The sequence below is a fragment of the Pelodiscus sinensis genome, chromosome 1 (genome assembly GCF_049634645.1).
Source record: "Pelodiscus sinensis isolate JC-2024 chromosome 1, ASM4963464v1, whole genome shotgun sequence".
In the NCBI taxonomy this organism is placed as follows: Eukaryota; Metazoa; Chordata; order Testudines; family Trionychidae; genus Pelodiscus; species Pelodiscus sinensis.
The window spans coordinates 170,544,994-170,568,259 of NC_134711.1; the positions used below are offsets into that span (position 1 = coordinate 170,544,994).

The 23,266-nt window shown below is 43.5% G+C and overlaps 1 protein-coding gene across 24 annotated transcripts in view; it reads right to left on the reverse strand.

The window, feature by feature from the left end:
- Window positions 1–23,266, reverse strand: part of ROBO2 (roundabout guidance receptor 2) — a 625,770-nt gene that overhangs the window by 541,258 nt on the left and 61,246 nt on the right. For all 24 annotated transcript variants that reach the window (XM_014580520.3, XM_014580517.3, XM_075909832.1 and 21 more), the window contains exon 2: window positions 11,718–12,044. In XM_014580520.3, coding sequence (XP_014436006.2) covers window positions 11,718–12,044 — 327 coding nt within the window. The remainder of the gene's footprint in view (window positions 1–11,717; window positions 12,045–23,266) is intronic.

The following is a 23,266-nucleotide window of genomic DNA, read 5'->3' on the forward strand; positions in this document are numbered from 1 at the left end:
GCAGAAGTAAACCTGTGTGATCACACAAAGATGTAAAACAGCTACCCGTGTACTGGAAAGTAGGTCCTCTCCTTCCTCTCATTGGACAGTCTGATAAAATCTGATGGCTTATCCAATCAAAACCACTAATGGAATGAAATGGCTCTCATTATCAAAAGCCAACGTGAAGTTTTAATTCCTGAAGACTAGAAAAATGAAATACAGGACTTTGTGAATGAAGATAGAAGAGGTGAGCATTAACAATGAAAAGGAAGCATGATAAGATTCTAGTTTCTATGAACAAATAAGGTGATTATTTGAATGCAAGCTTATTAATGTTTAACATCCACCAACTTTGCCCCACTGATTTCTGTTAATTAGCAGCGTAATGCACGTTGCTAGCATTTAGATCATGTAGTGTTTGCAAATGAAAGGTCTAGAGTGTTGCTTCAAATGAATTTTTTTATCAGATTTGATATCACAAAGTAGTACAACATGTCTGAGGCATATGCCAACAATAGCCAGCATTTCAATTAATATTCAAATGGCACTTATAGTTTTCTCAGCAAAGGGAGCAGAGGTGTGGAAATGCAAATGTGTTAAATAATTTGATGTTACAGCGTTATCTAGATCTGCTGTGTTATTTCCTGGACTGACTAAAATTAGAAAAATGTCAAGCACAGAAGGAGTATACAAAACACAGACTAACAGAAGATCACCCCACACAGACTGGGAGGTATTTTAAAGAAAATAATACATGAGTCATTGTCAGTTGCTTAGCTTTCAACCTTTTATCAGGTAGACTGTTCTGAAATTATATAAACAGGAGGCTTGATAAAATCAAAGGCGAGGGAAAGAAGGAAGCCTCAAAATCAAACAAAATGATGTGCAAGAGATTATTAAAAAGCAGAATCAGATCAACAGCTTTGCAAAGTAGTTTCCAAAATGAAATGTCAGCTTTTTCTTTGTGCAAGATAAAGGAAGGGGCACTGAGGAGAATCATTTCAGAGAGGAAAGCAGTGTTTCCCAAACTATGGGCCGTGGTACCGGGCCACGGGAAAAAAATATCGGGCCTCAGCATGCCTGGGGTCTACCAGCAGGGCCGGCCTTAGGCCGACTCGGGCCCCGCACCCCTGAACTCGGAAGTGCCGGCGGATTACAGAGCCGGGGGCCATGCTCCACCAATATGTGGAGCTGGGTCTCTCCCCCAGCTCTGCCTGGAGCGGGCCCGGGCCCAAGCCCCGGCCCCCCCTCCGCACATCCTCACACCCCGCCCCCAGAGTGTCCCCACTGTGCGTGGCTCCTCCTCACCGCCTGCTGCTGCCCATGTGCAGTGTTGTACGTGGGTGGGGAGGACACCCGGGTGTGACGTGATGTCATGGCCCAGGATTTTAAAACTCTTCGGAGGCACGTGGCGGGGCCACGCTGGCTCCAGGTTCGCCTCCGGGGCCTGAGCGCGGCCTCTGGCCCCGCAATGTGGAAGGCAGAAGGTAGGGAACTGGCTTGGGTGGCAAGGCGGAGGCGGAGGCGGAAGGAGAGGAGGCTTGGGCGGGGGGAGGGGAAGGCACCAAGGGACAGGGTGCAGGAGAAAGAAACAAATACCAGGGGGCCAAGTGCAGACAATGAGGGAAAGGGCAGGAGGGGACGTGTCAGTGGGAGGGGGGACAGGGTGATGCTGAGAGAGGAGAGGAGAAGGGAAGGGCATTGGGGGATGGAGGAGGAGGTGCTGGGAGAAGGCTTGAAAGAAGGGGTGGGCATGAGGAAGGCCAGGATGGAGCAAGTCATGTGTGAGGGCACAGAGGGGCAGGAGGGCAATGGGGCAGAGAGTGGTGAGGGTGTGGGTATTAGGGGAAAAAGAGGACAAAGGGGGCAAGGGCAAGGATAAAAGGGAGAGGCACCAGGAGGGTGCAGGGCTAAGGGAAGGTGCAGGTGCCAGGGGATTCTGGGGTGAGGAGGAGGGGAGAGCTGGCCACTGGAAGCAGCACTGGATGGGGGAATAGGGGCAGATTGGGGGGCTGGTGGAAGCAGGGCTGCCGGGGGGTGCGAGTTCGGGGGCAGGGATCTGGCCAGGGAAGATGTGGAGGGGGTGGGAGAAGTGGCCGCTGGAAGGAGGGCTGGCCAAGGGAGATTGGGAGGAGAAGCGGGGGAGAACTGGCTGCCCAGGAGGGGGTTGGGGGAAGTAGGGCTGGCCAGAGGTGCAGCGGGGGGGAGCAGGGGAGAGGAATGAATCGGCCTGCAGGGAGTGGGACTGACCCAGCCATATGTAGATCTTGGGGTGCTGCCCCCGTTCCCTCCTCCCACCCACAAAGCACAAAGGACGAGTTAGTCTGGCCCGGGGATTCTATTGTCCCCCCACACACACAACCCTCGAGTAGTTGCGAACTGTCTGGCTGGTAGACACACTCATGCAGCCTGAGCACATTTACCAGCCAGGCAGTTCGAAACTACAAACTGATACATCTAGTAATAATACAACTTACCTACTGAGAAAATACTAGACATGTTATATGTCTGGTATTTTCTCAGTTTGTTTTTTATGTGTTTATATTTTTGGGCTGCAAAAAGCAGTACTGAAATAAAAGTATCAGGGGGTAGCCGTGTTAGTCTGAATCTGCAAAAGCGACGAGGAGTCCTGTGGCACCTTATAGACTAACTGAAGTGTAGGAGCATAAGCTTTCGTGGGCAAAGACCCACTTCGTCAGATGCACCCACTTCGTCAGAAATAAAAGGGTTCCAACTAAAGTAAAAAGTTTGGGAAACCCTGGTCTAACCAGCTTTCTGTCTGTCTTACAGTCCATGTATCCAATCCATATTCCTTAACTTGCTGGCAGGAATATTGTGGGTGACCATATCAAAAGTTTTGCTAAAGCTGGCACTGGAGGTTTTGGGAGGATGAGAAACAACTTATTTGAATATTCATCATTTGATTAATGAATATGCAAATATGCAAATGAACATTACCAGTCCTCCAAAAGTTTGTGAATGGATTTACTGGTCCCCGTGTCAAAAAGTTTGGGAACCCCTGTCCTAAAGAAATTTGCTTTGCCCTTAGCATTTTTGGATGTAAGAAACCAATAGTCTATCCAAGACGTGGAGCGTGGTGGTGAAGCCCCCTATGATGGGTGCCTTAGAAGGGAGAGTGGAGATGAAATGAGGGAAATATCAAGGAGACTAGAAAAGAAGACTTTTTTTTTGTTTGGGTGTTCTCAAAACTTTCATAGTCATATTATAGCCAAGAGTAGCAGGATCATTGCTAACATTTTAAGTCCTGAATCTGCAATGTAGGGTTGCCAGGTGTCCAGTTTTCACCCGGACAGTCTGGTGTTTGCAGGCTCCATCCGGTGAAAAAAAACAGAAAATACCGGACATGTAAAATGTCCGGTATTTCCTGTTTCCCTCGGACGGAAGCCTGGCAGGGACAATTTTCCCCTGCTGCATCTGGTGCGGGTGGGGGAGTGAGTCATAGCGAAGGAGGGCAGGAGGGGCCAATTGCTGGGCGCCACACGAGGGGGGCACCGGGTTGGGGTGGGAGCGGAGTGTATGCTGCTTTGGCCCACATGACCAGCAGAGACCTGGGAGCTGGCCACGTGATGCCTCCCTTTACACAATGTGAGCCAAGGCAGCTGGGTCGGGTGGCAGGAGCAGCTACTTTAAAAGTAAGATTAATTTACCCAGCCATCCCGTTCCTCCAACATCTAGCTCTGTGCTGGGGGGGCACGGGAGGGAGGGGAGAAAGAGATTTAATTGGGGCAGGGTGCTCCCAGCGTTGGGGATGCCTGGCTCAGGGGAAGGGGTGAGTGCACTGGGAAGGGGGACACTGCGGAGGGCCTGGGTCTGAGGCAAGGGTAAGTGCATTGGGATGGGAGGGCATTAGGGGGAGGGGTGGGTGTATTGGGGGTTAGTGTGTGGCCCCAGACTGGAGGGAGTGATGCAACTTTTGCTTAACAACTTTGGTCCCCCTCCCTTTTTTTTGCTTAACAATTTTGGTCTCCTGCCCTTTTTTCCCCCAACAGAATTTTTCCCGGTGTTTTTTTTTTGTTTTTTTGGGGGAAGGGTTGTTCAGTATTTTTTATTAAACTATCTGGCAACCCTAGCAACTTGGTTCGGATTCCCATGTGAGTATGGGAATTGGAGCTAAGGTACACTGACTTTCACAAACCCAGTTGGATGATCAGGACTTTAATCGTTAAAAGATACTCGGAAACAGAATGCCTTTCTTTCCTCAGTATAGTTACTTGTTTTTTACACAATCTGAAAAAGGGAGTTATGGCAAACTATTTGAATCAGATAGTGAGAGATGTGGTAACCACAAAAGGTGACGTTTGGAAAAGTACTGAAAAAAGTCCAGATGTGTCAGAACTTACCCTGGTCTCATAGGTTGGATATTTAGTGAGAACAGGAGTGCCATTTCCACTTATCCTGACTGCAGCCAAGTAGAAAACAGCACAAGCAAAGCCTCTCTCACTGTAGTTCTGCTCCTATTCCTAGAAGACTAGAGAGTGACCTATATATACATATACTAAATTACAAATGAAATCATTAGAAAACTTATTTGACCCTCAAATAGGAACTGGGGCTGATGTTTCATTCAGATCATGGTTCAGCTGAAGTGATTTCTCTCACTGCTAGTTGTACATTTCTCTAGTTTCATATTTGCACTGTAGAAATAAACATGTGCATCATCTACCCATGTTACATCGTACTGTTACTTCCTGAAGTGGTAGCCACGAGCAGATTATGCCAGTTAGCCATTTTCCGCCTACATATATATACCGTAGCGAGGGGGTTTTCAAAATTTGTTTTTCTTAAGCCTTTTTCGTATTGACAGGCCCTGCCTTTGAGCAAGGTGAGTGAGATGGTTGCCTCGGGCTCCGCACTTTCAGGGCCCCGCGCTGCCCAGTTGCCAGCCCTGCGCACCTGGCCGCTCACTTGCTGCAGTGACTGGGAACCATGCAGCCCTGCAATTCAGGGCCCCATGCTGCCCAGCTCTCGGCCCCACCCACCTGGCCAGTCATTCACAGCTGTGCAGCTCAGCGATGCTGCCTTAGGCCCCTTGAACTCTTTGGTTGATATTGATCCTGTAGAAGTTCTGCCCAAGTTCATGCACCCACTAATATATACCTTTCATCACCAGTGGAAGAAGATATGCATGTGTGCTAAAGACTAACAAACTTTTTTATTAGGAATTGCAAGCTGGGAAGACTTTGAAAGCAAAGAAGGAGTATGATTATTTCACAAATTAAGCTACATTTTTTACAGTCAACAGTGCTGAAAAGTAGCCAGACAAAATTATATTAGATCTACAGTAAAACTCCAATAGTCCGGCACTCCTGATAGTCTGGCATCATAATGGCAAGAGCCTAGTGAGTGAGCTTTGGCAAAAAATGAGTCACAAGGTAACAGAAGCAGCAGCTGAACTGAGCAAAAAGGGAAAAAAAGGCTTAAACTAAAACATTACAGTATACTGTATACAGTATGTACAATAAAAAGGGCTAAAAACACTTTATATAGAGTAAATAATATATACAGTATATATATATAACCAGTTTATAGTACCTCCTGATAGTCTGGCATATCTGATAATCCGGCACCACCTAGGTCCCATAGGTTCCGGATTATCGGAAGTCTACTGGCATCTTTTTTTCTTTAAAGCATTTCAAATATCCTTTCTTCAAATACATGATCCTGATTTACTATATCTGTCACAATTTTCCCATTTAAAAATAATGTTGCTTTAATCAAATGTGTTCTGTTTACAACCTGAGAGTACCATATTTATCCCTAGAAAAACTGACATGGGAAGTACGAACTTAACCCCAATGTCTTACTTTTCAGCCATGTTCTTGAAGGACCACTGGCCAATGTTTTCCATTTTCTGTATGGATATTGATACCACTGCTAAGTAAACACACTGTGATACAGCAAGACTAGGAAGCAGTGGGAGAATATTGAAGGGGAGACTAATTAAGCCCTAGACTAATTAAGGGGTATTCCCTGTAGACAAGTGAAAGCTACTACAGGCTAATTAAAGCACCTGCATCCTATTAAGGCCCTGTTAGGATCTTAATTACCATCACCCCCTTTTTCAGGTAGACAGTGTGGTGTGAGGAAGGAGAGAGGATCAGAGTTTGGAGGTGTGTTGCTGAGATTTGAAAGAGGAGAAAACAGGAGGAAGTGAGAATCCCTCCCCCAGCATCATGGACCAAGATTAACCTTACCCAAGTGCGGAGAGGGTAAGAAATCTGAAGATCTTGAGAAGGGCTGGGGATCAGACCCCTTCCCTGCTTCCCTTCTCTACCATCTTCCTAGGCCACTAGTACAGCCTTAGATGCCCTACGAGCAGGGGCAAAAGGTGATGTCTAATCCTGCCAAGAAAAGCACAGGACCCACTGCCATACCAACACTGGCTGTTTTCCACAATAGATAATTACCTGTTTGCAAATGTATTTGGCAACAATGTAAATGTCTAAAAAGGACGCACAGCAGTGAAGTTTTCATCCTCCACACATCAGAGAGCAAATCAGGTCTTTGGCTGCTGAGCCCTTGCTTTCCCTGCTGACAGGGACACTCAGTGCCAACTGTGATTTTTTTTTTAAGTGGGAATATGTGTGCAGTAGATACCGGACCAAAATCATTGACACACGTTACCATGCATTATTGAACTGATTGCTACGTTAAATGTTATTTTTCATGTGCACTGGATTTCAAGTATATTTGATACATGTAATTAATTTGCTGTCATCAATACGTAGTTGCCATCTAAATGAGCTTAATAGGATATCTGAAGTGATTATTTTTTATAATATATATATGATGTTTAGTCAATATATTTTAGGCCTCTAAGTGTTTAATATGCACATTTTATAAATAAAACAAAGATGTTTTAACATTAGATTTCTTTTGTAAAAAATTTGGCTCACTTTGGAGAACACCTGCAACTTCTCTTGCTAATCTCTGTGTACTGCTGTAACCTCTCTTATTTGTATAGATAAAGCATCAATTTAGTTTTGGATTTAACGCAAACAGGACCATTTTGTTTTGAAAGTGTTCCAAAGCTTGCTATTCTAGCAATCTGTGACCTATAAATAATGCAAGGCCTTTTCTTTCTCCTAATGACTTCAGTTCAAGCACAAGCACTGAAAGATGGAGGCCAAAATTTATACTGCAGTCGTGGAATTCAATCTATTTCTGGTTCCCCAAATGAATTACGAATCAGAGCTTGTTCACTCTTTTGCATCAGCCCCAAACTTCACTCTCCTTCTCCTCTATTGAAACATACCCCTGCTTTTGAATATTTATCCTTTTTTATTATTATTTTGGTATTAAAGGAAAAAATAAGCCTGGCTAATCTGAAAACTGCTTGTATTTTGTTTTAGAAGAAAGCAAGAGATGGGGGAGGGAGATGATCTTTTTATTCATGACCCCTAACCTTTGAACCGCAACCTCTTTGCCACTAAAGCATTCAACACCTCATTTAATCTCTCCTCACTACACTGGCACAGCAATGAAAAAGGAAAAAAAATAATCTGGGGACTTCATCAATTTTTCATGAATTTTCATTTAGGCTAGAGCCCCCTCTTACACTGGTCGATAGATCAAGCTGCTGTCACATATTTAACACCTGGGGCTACAGCTGTTATCTCTGGGGGCTGCCACTGACTCAGGCTAGATTAGAGCCAGCCAGAATCGGTGTGAGGACCCCTTATGCTCTTTCTGTTCCTTACATGTGGCGCCTAGTGCTTGAAACTGAAATCCTACCTACTGTAGCTATGCAAATGTGTCTCCCTCTATTCCCACTGGAAACCTCCACGCCATGCTTCCATGTGTGTCAATTTTTTGCCTTGAAAAATAGCACTTTTATTTTCAAAACATGATTGAAATTTATCACATCAATGATGACATGCTATCAAATAAAAATATTTTTGAAAATCTTTAGGAGTAAGAAATGTTATTAGTTTTCTTTAGAAAACTCTGACACACATGCTTAACTTTTTCTTAAAGAGGGATACTTTCTTAAATCATAGCCCTTTGTAGTTCTAATGATTTCAACTAAATATAAATTTAAACTAAATATGAATGATTTCAACTAAATATGAATTTCAATATGAATAAGTTCCAGGATTTATCATCATGGTGTTTTTTGATAGACGCCTATAAAAAACAGCAGAAAATGCAGACAAGAATAAACCAGTTAGTAACTTTGATTTTCACCTAGATCAAAAGCATGCACAGTTTTACTAACAGCAATTTGTGAGACTAATAAAAACAAACTTTTATTGGCAAAGTGCCCCTTCTCAAAGGGATTGTTCAACTTCACATTTTTTTAGAGAGAGAAAATTTAATATGGATATTTAAATAATTCATTATTAATTAATCCCAAAATAGATCAGAGATTCAAGTATATTTAGATCAGTGAAAAGCAGCAGCTTCCTTTTTGCTACAATTTGGGTCCACCTACATTTGAAAAATGATCTATGCCAATGGCTGTCAGAAAAAGGACCTCACTAGCTCCTCTTTATCTAGTGCTGAAAGAGATTTAAGAGCTAGTGTAGAGAAGGCAGTTTTCAACACCATTATAGATTGCTTGAGTGAGACCTGGTGGAATGTGGCCTAATATGCTTTCTCTTAACAGTGCTGTAGCATTCCAACAGTACTAGCAGATAAACTTTTCAATGCAGCAACTGGAGCAGTGCAGGGACACCCATTGCTGACTACAGGTATCAGCAACAGGCCATTGCTCTAATGGAGATAGACTTTTAGGGTATGTCTAGACAGCAGCACTATTTCGGGATACGTCCGGTATCCCGAAATAGCGTTTTCCACATCTTAGCAATAAGCCCGTTATTATGAAATATATTCAAAATAACAGGCTTGCTATTTCAACATCCTGGTAAACATCATTCCACGAGGATTAAGGGACTTGTCAGAATAGCTGTCTATTTTGAAATAAGCTACGCAATTTGCGTAGCTCCAATTGCATAGCTTATTTTGAGCGATGCAGCGCTGTATAGACTGTAAGAATGTATAAACAATTATGATGTGTAGTGCTTCTCCAGGAAAATCTGCTGTCTAAAAATCATTAGGAAATTTATTTTATATTCATGGGAATAAAAATGTTGACATTTGAATGAGAAAAATAGGTGAACTTTCACAGTAAACTGGAGAGAGTTGAGTAGTTTTGCAGTTAGTGTCCAGTAAGAGTTGTGTCTCATTCAAGTACATGAAGAAAAAAATCATTTACATAGGTGTTCAATATAACTATGTACTTTTGAAGCAATGCTGCCTTATCTGTGAAAGATGTCTAGATCACAAAATTAATAAGGCTGTATTTTACTGAGTCCACAGTCCAATGAAATCAATAGGGCCTATTCCCAAAGTGAGCAAGGGTGGCAGAATCTTGCTTTTAAATCAAGAATGAACACGGTTAAAATCTTTCCTACCATCCTTTTCTACCATTATGTTTCAGTTCAAGCAAAGACAAAGCACCATTTAATTGAAACAGCCAAGGAATGTTCTCTTTAATCCCCAAAGAGTTTAATTGGAGAATTCAGTCAGTTAAACTTCAAAGGTACAAAAACAGTAAAATAATCTGGTGTCAGGTGCACCATGCCTTTACAGAAACTTTGGCCAGGGTTTCAGCTCTCAGATTTCATGTTCTGTGATCCTTCCCTAAAACACCATCTACAATGAAACCTGGTTTTATTATTTTTACAGTCTTCTGTTATCTGACTTTTAGTTCATGCATGACCTGCCACCAGCTGCAGTGGTTAAAATTGTAACTTGGTAGACTGAACAGTTCGTAACTAGAGACTCACAGCAGTCATTGTAGTAGAGATCAGTGAGATTTGATGCAATAAAAGCATCCTCTTAATTTGAAACAACCAATCATTTTGATGTGATGAAACAAGGAGCAACTGCACCAGTTTTTCTACTCTATATCCAGACAGTAGATGTTTCAAACCTAACATCATTTACCAGGAAAATCTGAAAGTTAAGAAAGCAAATTTTTTAAAACCACTTTAATAAAGACAACATAACCTCTCTCATTAGAGATCTTAACACTCGCACGTGAATAAAGTGCTTGGAAAAGTAATTTTTGAATAATGTTGTATGGAGACGCGGGCAATTCAGGTTTCTTTATGTAGCTTGGCAGTTTTTTTCAAGACCATCCTTCTCTCCAGCCCAAAATACCTACAATCCTAAATGGTGCAAAACTATGTAATGTTTTTATGTCATGGAGAAGTTTTCAGTGGAGACGTGAATGAATACCACAAACTACTTTTCATGTGAGATTTAAAAAAAAAAATGGGAACAAGGCAATATGAAGTGACAGTAATGCACTAGCCCATTCTGCTCTACTATTTAGCTTCCATGGCGCCTGACAGTTAAAGGGAAAGTCCTTCCTGTAACATATGAAAAGAAACTATCAAGATGAACTATTATGTAGCATTGTAGACATAAGCCAGTTGAAACAGGATATTTTTTTTAAGGAAACTGAACCAGAAGTTCTTCCAGTTACTTCTGTGGTTTCGGATATGAACTTTCCTCATTAGTTTATTCAAAGACTATAGAAGAGATCAGCCATGGAGAAGGTCATTGTTACCCTCATACAAGGGTGGCTATATGACAATTGAGGGAATTAGAAATTGGAAGATTAAAAATGTTAGCCACATAGAAACATAAAGTAGAATGCAAAACACTTTGGTCCCAGGTCAGCATTTAAGTACATTCTTAAGTTCAGCCCTCTTCATCCAAAGTGCTTAAATGCTTTAGTAGCACAGAAGTCTATGGAGCTTAAGTTAAAGTGTTTTAGTGGGAAATGATTACTGAAAAAAGGGTCTTGCTGCCTTTCTGTAGAGAAAATTAAGTCTAAAAAAAAGAATTGTGGGGGTTCTTTGCTTTTAATCATTTATTTAAAAAATGCATGTGTGAAAATGCATAGCCAGCATTAGTGACTTCATTTTACACTCTGAAATTTACTTTTCTGTCCCATCTCCTTTTCAACCCAGATAATTAATTAAGGGCAATTAACACATAGCAACTGTGAAAGACAAGCTTCTTTAACATGCAAATAAAATGACCCAGCTTCAGTTTGCTCCCTTGGAAGAAGAGCATTCATCCATGAGGGTCTCACTAATTTCAAATTCTCTGAAAGATGACTTCACTGCTACACAAGGCAGATCAATAGGAATAGGACTATTTTAGATGTGTTGAGAAATGGTTCACAATTATCATATGCCATTCACGTAATGAATGAGATCTGCACTGAGTTTTTGGCAGAAAGGCACTCTGAAGAGGTTCAGGCTTTCAACAGTACAGCATCTGAGTCACCAGACTGGAAACTGGCTACTTCTGCAGAAGTAACAGATGACTCAATAAGGAGAAAGAGACAAGGCATGTATATATTAACGGATACTTTTCACATTAGGTTCAGTCTAACTAACTTTACCCATGGTTTCAAAATTAGGCTATTCATTAAAGGAAAACTAGGTTTCCTGTATGCTAGTGTCATATATGATTATACACAGGCTAGAATAGTAACACAGAATATATTCTGCCTGGTCACTAGCATTGAATGTATGGAAACCACTTGTCTACAAGTAATAGTTAAAGGTAAAATGACATGCTTACTTACATGTATTATCTGCTAACTTGGTACCGCAGAAGCAAGCTATATGTTGGCATCAAAGTAAATGAAAAGTTTTTAGATGATGTTTATCATATGTTGGATTACTTACATGCGACTTCCAGAGATGCATTGCGACTCACAGCTTCACCAAGATAGTTCCTTGCAACACAAACATAACTTCCTTCATCAGGCTTGCTCCTGCGTCCATGTACAATGCGTAAGAAAAATAAAGATCCGCTGGGGAGCAGCATACGATGGGAGCGGGGGTCATCTTTGTCAGTCTCCACTCGCTCTCCATCCTTGTACCATTCAATAGTAGGAGTTGGCCTTCCCTCGGCCTTACAGTTCAGGGTTGTTGGCTCTCCCTTAGAGACTATCACATCTGAAGGATGTTCAACTATCCGCGGTGGAAAGTCCTCCTGGCGAAGACGGGATCCTAGAGACAAAGGACAGAAGGAAAGGGGTTGGAGTTTTTTAATTCATCTTAATAGCAGGGTTGCCAGATGGTTGAAACAAAAATACCGAACACCTCTCTCCCCCTCCCCCAAAAAAAGAACACAGAGAAAAAATTCTGTTGAAGGGGAAAAAAATGGGGGGGGGAACCAAAGTTGTTGAGCAAAAAAAAAAAAAAAAAAGACTCCAAGACCATCTTGTGCCGGCTGCCTTGCAGAACCAGGTAAGCATGGGATCCGGGGGGCTGGGGGTGTTGGGAGCCAGGGGGGAGGGAAGGGGAGGCAAGTTGCTTCTCAGTTTAAATCTCTGTGGTAATCACAGGGATAGGAACACTGCTAGGGTTACCAGGTAGTCATTAAAAAAAAAAATACCGGAAACACTTCATGGAGGGAGAGGGGGAAAGGACCAGCAGGGAGGAGAGTGGTGCTGGCCGGGAAGGGGAGCGGGGCTGGGAAACAGAGCTAACGGGGGTGGGGGGACAACGGAGCTGGCCGGGATACATGGGGGGGCTGACGGGAAGCAGGGCTGGTCATGGGGGGGGCGTCGGGCAGAAGGGGGCTGGCCACGGGATATCGGGGAGTGGGGGCGGCCGGGGGAATTCAGGAGGAGAGGAGAATTGGCTGCCGGAAGCAGGGCTGGCGGGGGGTGCAGCGGGGCTGGCCGGGAAAGATCTGGAGCAGGAACCGGCCAGCGGGACACAGAGCTGGCGGAGGGAGCAGGGGAGCTCATCAGCCGGTGGGGAGCAGGACTGACCCGGGCTCTGCAGATCTCAGGGCGCTTCTGTCTCGCACGAGTCAGTCTGGCTGCGGCTCCACCACGCACTTGACCAATGCGCAGGAGCATGGACCAGGCTGCCCCTCCTCCTCACACGCAACCAGGGCTCCCAGCACCGATTGCATCCCGCCTCCCGGTCACTCCCCCCGCCCCCGCCAGACTTCCGTCTGGCGCCAAACCGGATAATCAGGAAATACCAGACACTGCACGTGTCCAGTATTTTCTGGATTTTTTTACCGGCCAAAGGGCCCAAAAACCAGACTGTCCAGTAGAAAACCAGACACCTGGCAACCCTAGAGTTAACAGGGTGTTCTTGCCAACAGTCTATTAATGCAGCATAGGGGTTTTCGAGCATTTGAGCATGTGTGATGGCAGCCTCTTGGCTTGCACACTAGACATTGAACTAAAAGGCATGAGCTAATGCCTAGGGTTAGTAGCTGGGCTTGTCTACACTGCCACTTTACTGCTCTGTAATTTTCTCACTCAGGGGTGGGGAAAAAAAATCCACACACCACCAAGCACAGCAACCTACAGCGCTGTACAGCACCAGTGTAAACAGGTTCCCAGTAAAAATACCACATACCTCTGGATACCCAAGCCCACACAAACTCCACTCATATTTGCTGCTCTCTTGCTCTTTCACCTGCCAAATCAATAGACAACACATCTAATATCACTGCATTTTTTGCCTGGGCCTCAAGACCTATTGGTTAATGTGTCTCTGCAGCTGTGTGACTGTATCTTGCACCCTTATCACACAAACAAATAGTGGGTGGAAAGAACAAAGGCTCAAACATGAAAGCTATTTCTTTCTTTGCTCATTTTTAATACTAAAGTTTAAGGTAGCCAGGTTTTCAAGGGTCCTGACTCATACATGCTCTTTATTGTTATTTAAAAAAGCCAACTATGCACTTTAAAAATTCCCAGTTAATCAATATGATTTTTTTTTTAAAACAGCTTACAAGGCCATTTCTGGCACCACTTTCTAGAAGGGAAGTTTCCACGTCTCTTCCCCTTGTTCTTTTTCTACCACCTTCTAAATCTGGAACTCTTTCATTCTTTTTCTTCTTGACCTCCTTCCTACTCACAAGCTCTTTCCTAGGATAGTTCACAAGTCTACTGTAAGAGTGCTGTATGACAGTGATATACCTCTAGAAACTTCAGTGGCTCATTCTACAAGTTATTGTCTGGACAATCTCTACTAAGGGGTTTTTGTGGTACAAAAAGAAAACCCATCCCTGAAAACTACACACTAGAAAAAACACTTGCATTTGTCATCTATGCATGGTATTTGTATAACGCTTTTTAGTTCAAACATCAGTTGGGTAAGCCTCTCATCACACCTGTTTGTAAGTGAGAGGTATACCATGGTACACCCAACAAAATAATTGACTAAAAACTCTTGCAATAGAGCTGCCAATCTAATGCCTTGCACATTGCCTTTTGTATGAACTCCTTAGACCAGTGCTGCACAAACTGTGGCCCATCAGGGCTCTATGTGTAGCCTGAAAGGCATTTTGTTCACCGTTGCCAACATGCAGGGTTGCCAGACTCCACTGATTTCCATCACATCCATTTTTTCCTACCAGTATTACTAATGTGTAGGAAAACCAAATATAGACACCATGTAGATTCAAGCAGGAGGATTTAATATGCACAGCGTAAACCCACCTGCTTGAATCTACACGGTGTCTATATTTCGGTGTTCCTACATAAAGCAACATGCACATTAAGCAAGGGCATATAAAGTGATGTGCCACACAAAACAGTGACTATAAAAGCAGTATATTCCCTTTGCATGCAAAGTGCTGCTACAGTGCAATCAGCTGCCCACACAAATTCAAGATATGCAGGCACAGTTAACAAAACTACCCTATCCTGTGACACTGTCTTGATTGCAGCAATCTTGTAGTCCACTAAGATGAAGGCTCATGCATCCCACTCACTAGCCTAGGTTGTCCATCGCTGTCTTAGACTCACGTAACATGACCTTCCACAGATCCATGAAACATATATGCTTCAGACTAAGGATTCTGCAGTGCATTCATATTAGAGACAAGATTTAACATCACAGTTTCAGACAATATACCTTGAAAAATATCTTCTATGCCTCATTTGCCCCCAGGGTTATGAGAAATAAGGTTACATTTCACATAACACAAAGTTTGTGCACTTTTGGAATTCTGTTCCACTGACATCTGGATCATTAAACTGAGGCTTGCCCTAGCAATAATGTGTTATATCACTGCTACAGATCGGAGCTCTTTTAGTGACTACCACACCCTATAACAAATACAGGAAACTTAGGCCTTTGTAATGCTGAATGGACAAGTTAGATCATGAATTTCCCAGCATAATATAGCCAGAGCATATTAAGAAAAAGCTATGTTTCTTATTTCATTTAAAATGTAGCTGGATAATTTGTAATTAGAAAGCATCATTGTTTTCTGCCAAGAGAGGAATGCAAAGCATTAGAAATATTCACTAAAATAAAAGCATGAATTTCATACATATCAGTTTACCAAACTGAAAATATAATATAAGAATATTGGCATGAGGCAGGTATAATATACCCCATACAATTTTTAACATATTTCAGAAGTACCCCATAACAATTCTTTTTCCAGTGCTAATTCTGCGTTCTTTGGCGGGGCTGGCCTTACCATGAGGCGAACTGAGGCGGCTGCCTCAGGTGCCAGACTGTGAGGGGGCGCCACTAGGACCCAGAGTGTAGAAAATTGTGTCTGCTGCTGGTGAACAAGGCATTTTAAGTTGTTAGTTCTCCTTTATTGGGGTAGGTAGCAGAGCAGTACCATGAGAGGAGTAAAACAAGAAGAAGACATAAGTGAGATCTTTTAAAGTTTTGGCCCAAGCAAAGGGTCATGGGGGTGTCTTTTGAACTCCCTGCCTTAGGTGCCAAAATGTTGTAGGCCAGCCCTGTTCCTTGCAGACTTCTAATACTGTCAATGCAAATTGCATATTTTGGGTATTTCTGAAATTTTGATGAAAAAAGTTGACAAAACGTTTTAGTGAACATTTTGAAAAAAAAAATGATCAGCTCTAAGTACCAAAATATGTGGTGGTTTTGTGATACAAATGTTTGCAAAGGACTATCAAAATCAGAGCCTAAGCAGAGCAAAGGGCCTAATTCAACCCTTCCTGACATCTGTGTAGCACAAATTATGTAGCTTATTTTGACTTAAGGGTGCAGTGTAGACACACCCTCAAGATCATAGTAAGAAATCATCATGATACCCTGTCCTTTTCTAAGCTGATGCAAAATCAGCATACTGTTTGTCTCATTCTGGTGGGACTAAACAATTTCTGGTGCCGAAAGACCCAGGACTTCTGCAAGAAAAATACTGCTAGTCACATCTGTGGGATGCATAGGCAGAGTGGGTGGGGAAGATTGTGCAGTGCCTTCCTGGACCATAACATTACCTGGATCTGTCCAGAACTAAGAATCATTTCACTTTTAGGAAAATACTGAGAAGAACTCCCACCTCACCCCTCAATAAAAACAACAGAGCACTCCAATCTATGTAGCAGTATAAGTTGTTTCACTAAGGAAGACAAGTTTACTTTGTGCACTGCACTATCCAGGTAGCAACCTTTTCATTTGTTTTTTTCCTCAAAAGATTTCAACCACAGGGACTCTGCATGCATGTGTGCTTAGTGAATAACCCTTGGATTACGTGTCCCTAAATACTCATTGTCATGATGGACTGAAATGATTCTAAATTAGCTGATACACTCTACTGAATCAAAATGAACCTTTGCAGAAAGCCATTAAATTGTGAATTTATACAATGGACCGTGATGGCTACTCCCAAGAAACCTGTAAGATTTAACTGGGAAAAGTGGGCAGTAAAAAGTCCCTAAATATATATTTAAGCAATACATTGTAATTCCTATGCTGTGCCTAGAACAACCTGACCTGTTGTGCATTAGCACTGGCATATCATTATTTATTATGGGGCTTCAGAATCACAGTTTCATAGGGTATGTCTACACTAGAGCACTATTTCGAAATATCTTAGTTTTAAATAGTTATTTCAAAATAGCTTATTTCAAAATAGCACATCTAGACAAAAAATGCATTTTGCGATTTTGAAATGCGCATCCACACTGATAGGATGCTGAATCGCATTTAAGGCCAGTCGGAACCAGTTCTGGCAGGGCATCAGGTTAGGAGTTACCTTGTGTGGCTGCTGCCTGAGGTTATCTGAGACCTGTGCTTAAAGGGATGCCCCCGGACAGCCAGTTCTAAGGTTTTCCTGCTTGCTTGCCTACCTCGCTGAGGGACAGCGAAGCAATTTTTTCTCTGTGTGCTCTGGTCACCCTCACTCAAGACACCACAGCACTCTGTACCATGGAGCCAGAGCCACCCCTAAGCATTCTGGTGCTTCTCCTAGACGTGTTACTGAGAGCCTGGCAGCACGTTCTGCAGGAATAACAGTCTCTCTGGTGTGCCCCACTGGTGTGCTTCATTCCTTCCTCACGTCCTTCCACTTAACCCTCCCTAACTCTCCTTCCTGCTGTACAATAAAAGACACATGTGTGCATTAAAAAAAAAGCCTCTTTATTGAACAAAACTGGGGTGGGGGGAGAATGAAACTGAGGTGAGACTGGGGAAAGAAGGTGGGAGAGGGGAGGAGGGAGGTGGGAGAGGGGAGGGGGAAACCTGGGAGGAGGGAACTGGCAGGGGGAGGCAAGCAAAGGAAGGGGGGGAAGAAGCTCAGGGCTCAGGGTTGGGGTTCTCACCGGCCCAACTTTCTCCCAGCACCGCGGGTGTGGGGGCCTCGGCATCCCTGGGGGCGTGGGGAGGGTGGGGAGGAAGAAGTGGGAGGTGGAGAAGGAGTGGGAGGAGGAGCAGTAGCAGGAGAGGCAGCAGGGGCTGGAGCAGTAGGAGACAGCAAGCTCTGCCCCAGGATTGATGACCATCTGGGGGGCACGGACCATCCTGCCCCCCAGGATGTGGTCCACTGCATCAAAATAGGGGCAGGGGTCTGGGTCTGCCCCTGGTTGGGAGCTGGCCCCTGTGGCCCTGGCATATGCCCCTGCCGCAGCTCCTTTATTTTCATGAGAACCTGTTCCTGAGTTCGCATGTGACCTTTGGTGGCTAGGCTGGCAGCCACCCACCTGTAGACGGTTGAGTTCCTCCATTTAGTGCAGAGATCATGGATGTTGGAGGCATACCCCCAAACCTGAATTAGGTCCCTGATCTTTGCACTGGACCAGGCAGGTGCCCAGAGCTGGCAGATTGGTCCTGGGGAGCGGTGGAGGGCTGGCTGGCACTGGCTACCTGGCTCATGCTGGGGCCACTAGGTCAGGTGCAGCGACTGCTGGCTCTGGGCTGGCAGGCTCAGAGCTGGCACAGGCACTGTGGCCAGAGTGTACCCCTTTAAGGGCTCCGGGGAGGAGGGAGGGCGAAGAGTTTTCTTGGTTGTGCCCAGAGTAGCCACCAGGGCACCCTGGGAAGGGGCTGGAGGCCCCCTATTTCGAAATAAGCATCTACACAGCAATAGCAATTTCAAAATTGGTGCTATTCCTCATGGAATGAGGTTTACCAATTTTGAAATAAGCTCTCCGCTATTTTGATTTAATTTTGAAATAGCGGTTTGGCTGTGTAGACGCTGGTAAAGTTATTTTGAAATAATGGCTGTTATTTCGAAACAACTTTGCTGTGTAGACATACCCATATATACCTTATGAAATCACAAATATAGAAGGGTAACCAACATAGCAGATAACTTTTTCAGCTTTACTTCTTCATTTCCTAACTTTAAAGGTAGTACTATTTTTAAAAGACTCCCAAGACTCTTACGGTATATTCCATAGTTATTATTTACATTACATTGGCAGATAAAATACACTGGGAGCTATTCAGATTATAAGAAGCCATGATCCCCATCCTGAACAGCATGCAATCAAAAAAGATCATTATTCATATGCAACATTTTCCTCCTGAAATATCATAATAGATTTGGCAAAACTTATAAAAGTCACACTCCACTGAAGTGTACCCACCAGATCAATTTATCCTATAGGAAAATTCCTGGAAGACCCAAGGAACTTAGAATTGCCCAAGAAAAATTAAGGATGATTCTGATCAATGTTTGGATCTGACTCCTTGCTGACCTGGGGCCTGGGACCCAGCAGAGTTTTGCTCCAGGGAACTGGGTAATAGAGAAAGGGGGGGCCTAAAGATGTAAGTACAGGTTGAACCTTCCTTATCCAGACTCTGGTCTGGCAACATCCATGCTCCTGGACCACAGAGCCGGGTGTGAGGAGGCTGGGCCGTAGGATAGGAGCAGGGCAGAGGAAGAGGGAGGGTACTCTTCCAGGAGCCCCATGTTGAGGGAGAGAGTGCACCAGGTCGCTCTGGCTCCTACTGCCAATTGGTCATGGGAGGCCAGCAGCAGCCACACAATCCCAGCAGCCCCGGAGCCCTGGCAGCCACAGAAGCTGAGGCAGCCATGCAGCTCCATCCTGGGGACCCATGGCCGGGCAGGCAGAAGCAGGGCTCGGCTGGCGTCCTAGCTGGGGGCAGCACAGGACATGTTGGGAGGGACCTCCCCTCATTCAGTAGTTCCCCTTGTTCGGGACCAGTCAGGTCCCGAGGGTGCCAGACGAAGGAGGCACTTTGGTTTCATTTTGGGATGGGTACAGACTCCTTCTGCCTCTTGTGTTTGAGTAATTAGGGATAATTTAGACTATGGTTTATATTGTGATCGTAGAAACCTGTAATATGCAGCATAAGTACGTGCTAGTAAGTGAACATGACAATCCAAGCATTCAGAAGCTATTCCCACCCGAGAATCACAACATGAAACTTCAGAAACAGCACTTCCAAATCCATTAGCTGAAAGAAGGAAAAACAACATGAGCACTGCCTTTGGCCCTAGCCTAATGCTTCACTGCCCCTTTATGGTCACCCGGGGTGTAATGTGCAACAAGTTGTTTACTGCATATAGTATCGCATAAAAACTTTGAAGAAAGTAAACAAAAATGCTGAATTAAGGTGCAATGATGCCCTTGGGTCATAAGCACCATAAAGTAACATTTGGGCCCTAATGCAACACTTTCATGAACCCAACTCACACTATACTTAGTTTTTGTTTAAGGTTGTGTCAGGATCAACCTACACATCAAAAACTTTGAAATTACAAAAACAAGACGGTGAGAGAAAAAACTTCACTGACCCTTGCCACCTTCACTTCACCTACAACACTGATGATAACACAATCCAACATTCCATAGGGCAGTTGCTTCCTGCATGCAACAAGCAACAGATTCTAGCTTGATCTAACAATCTCATACAAAACTTTCACAATGACCTTTTTCTTCAGCGTAGCCAGAGATCAGCACATTTGGAAATCTATTCTGCTTCACTACTGTTCATTTGGAAATCTATTCTGCTTACATGTTTTTGAGGTCACCATTGCAATGGAACTTGAACAATTTATATTAGAGTGCAACTGGGCACAGTGGCGTTTTTCAAACAAACCGCTATAGCAGAACTACTCAACATGCGGCCTACGGTGCCTTGTTTGAGGCCCACGGTGCAGTTTGGGTTTACTCGAGGCTCAACTTGAACATGGCTTCCACTGGGAACACACTCCACACGAGGGGTCTCTCAAGTAGGGTGAGCATTGAAAGACGCAAGCGGACAGGTCAGCCGGAACAGACAGATACAGGGTGTCGGCGTTTCTAGCCCCCAGGGAGGAGATGCCGGGAGTGCCGGGGCATTGTGGGAAGTGCTGGCTGCTTAGCCTTGTGGGCAGAGCCTGAGAAGTGCTGAGTAGCTCGCAATGGCCACATTTGGGTCTGGCGCTGCGGTTTAATCTTTGTATTCATGCCCGTCAGTGTGAAAGAAGCTATTTGCATATATATTTGCATGTATATGCAACTACACTTAAGTTGCAGCCCTCGGTATGTGCTGTGAATATCATTGTGGCCCCAGAGCTTCCAAAGTTGAGTATAGTGTGAGGGGCAGGCACTGGAGGGACAATATTTGCAGGAGAGCAGTGACATCTCAAAACTAAACTACTGGGTACAATTCTGCAAAATACTTACAAACTCAATAGAAATTGTTCACCTATTAAACCATCTTGTTAGTCTTTAAAGTGCTACGCAGTCCTGTTTTTTGTTTCAGCTGTACCAGCTAAGGCTCCGTCACTCACTTTTCACTATTGATTTAAAGGAGTTTTCAAGCCTGTTACTCCTCCCTGGCCAACTAGTACTAGTGTCAACTAACATTTTTCTAGTGAAGGAATCACTTTGGAAAGTAAGGCAGCCAATTAAATAATGAAATAAGTGTAAAATATTAAGCTTGCTAAGTTTTTTCAAAGCACACTCTTTCAATTTAAGAGGTAGCATCAAGTTGAAGGAAACAGATAATAGAAAATAACATAAGGGAAGAATATATACCATCTTTCTAACATAAAACTTGCTACGGACCAAAGATATGAGCTTGCTTGTTTTTGTTTTGTTTTTGTTTTTATATAGTTCAGGTTTTAAAGAATGCTGCTATTTGTTACTGTGACAGCCCATCCAGAGCAAAGCAACTGGTGCAGATGTGTTGTTCTCAATCTTTTCATAGCTAATTTAAGATATATTCATAATTTAGCTTTAAATTTACAAACTCAAAAAGTAACAGCTTTTAGGACATTGAAATGTTGCCTCTTGTAGCAAAAATTTATATTTTAGTATTGGTTATAAGAATATAAGTGATGTAAAATGATTTGATGTGTAATGACTTGCATATATAAGTTCTGTATGCTTCTATTTCACCTGTCTCTCATGATTAGACAATGTTTACTGTAAGGTCTTGCGTCCTGTTAGCTTTACAATTTAAGTTGCACCTCTTGTTTGCATTTTAAACTAAGTTGTGTCTTCTATGTATTCCTATGTAATCCTAATCTGGAATGCTCTATAAATTAATTGGTGTGAATGGAGCCATCACAAATGCACAGGTGGTGAAGAAGAAGTGGGAACCTTGAAGATTACCAGGATACATCCATTGTATCTGAGGCTGAATTAAATTAGTAGCATTGACAAACCCTGGAGACAGACAGACCACCCCCAAGAGGGAGACACAAAGAAGAGACAATGGGAAACCTGACAATAGCCATCAAAGAATAATTGTGAAAAACTCTGAAAATAAACACCTTTTAAGGATGAATGATTGCAGCATGACACTGCAATACCCACAGACTCAAATGGGAACTTACGTGTATCAGAAGCAACGGGGAGTCTTATGGCACCTTATAGACTAACAGATCTATAAATCTACAAATCTGTTAGTCTATAAGGTGCCACAGGACTCCTCATCACTTTTGCAGATTCAGACTAACACGGCTACCCTCTGATACTATGTATCAGAAGGGGAGTTTGGGCCAGTAAGACTCTGTGTTCAGTCCTGCAAAGTCAAGCCTCAGAGGAACCTCACTCAATCAGCTTTGCCTGGCCAGCAAGACGGATTTAAGCCACAACAGACTGGTAACTATACACCATCTGAGGAATGCTGTGTGTGCGTGTGTGTGTCCGCATGCGCATGCATGTGTGCATGCATGCATGTATACGTGAGTGTGGGCTTGTCTTTATGAAGCATATGCTAGCTGCTTTGATACTGTATTCTTAATAAATGTAACATCTTGCCTTTTCCCCTGAAAAGATCCAGTGTGCTTCTTATAAGCATAACACTCTAAGCAAGGCCTGGAATGCAGAGCTCCATCAAGCACCTTCCCTTTGGGATGAATCAGGCAAGCCTTCTTAACTTCCTGGTTCCTGATTGGTTAGCATCTTTCCTGGCCTTTCTAAGCACTTATTGGACTAAGTCTTGTTGGTACCCAAATCTGAACAGACTTTGTCTAGGCAAGGGAGGAAGTGGGGGGAGGGGTGTCTGGTTACTGATGAATTGTCACTCAACTTCATGAGTAATTAATTCACATCCATTTGTCTTATGTTTTAATAACTCCTTCTATGGTTACTACTAACTTTAGCTGAACTGCCACAGGCCCTCAATCACACGCAGCCCTGGTCTGGAGATGGTCTCAAGTTGCCACAGGACACAGTCTCTGTCTCAAAGAAGCAAATGCTGTTGCCTAATGCCAGATGTGCAGCAGCACTCCCAGAACTACAATGGTGACTCTTATTTTTATACTTTAATAGGATGGGGCAATATATTCCCTAGCATAACATAAGATAAAGAGAAATAAATGAATCAAATAGTAAAAGCAGTAGTACAAAGTTACTTGTAATCGCTTCCCTATTGTTTTCTCATTCCTATTCTAGGCCCCCCCTTTTCATAATTTTACTGCAATCCCCATAAAACTGTATTTTTAAAAGTTAAGAAGCATGTAAAATGAATTCGTCATACAACCACAACAGTTAGTCACTCCCGGATGTGCATTAGTAGACTACTTT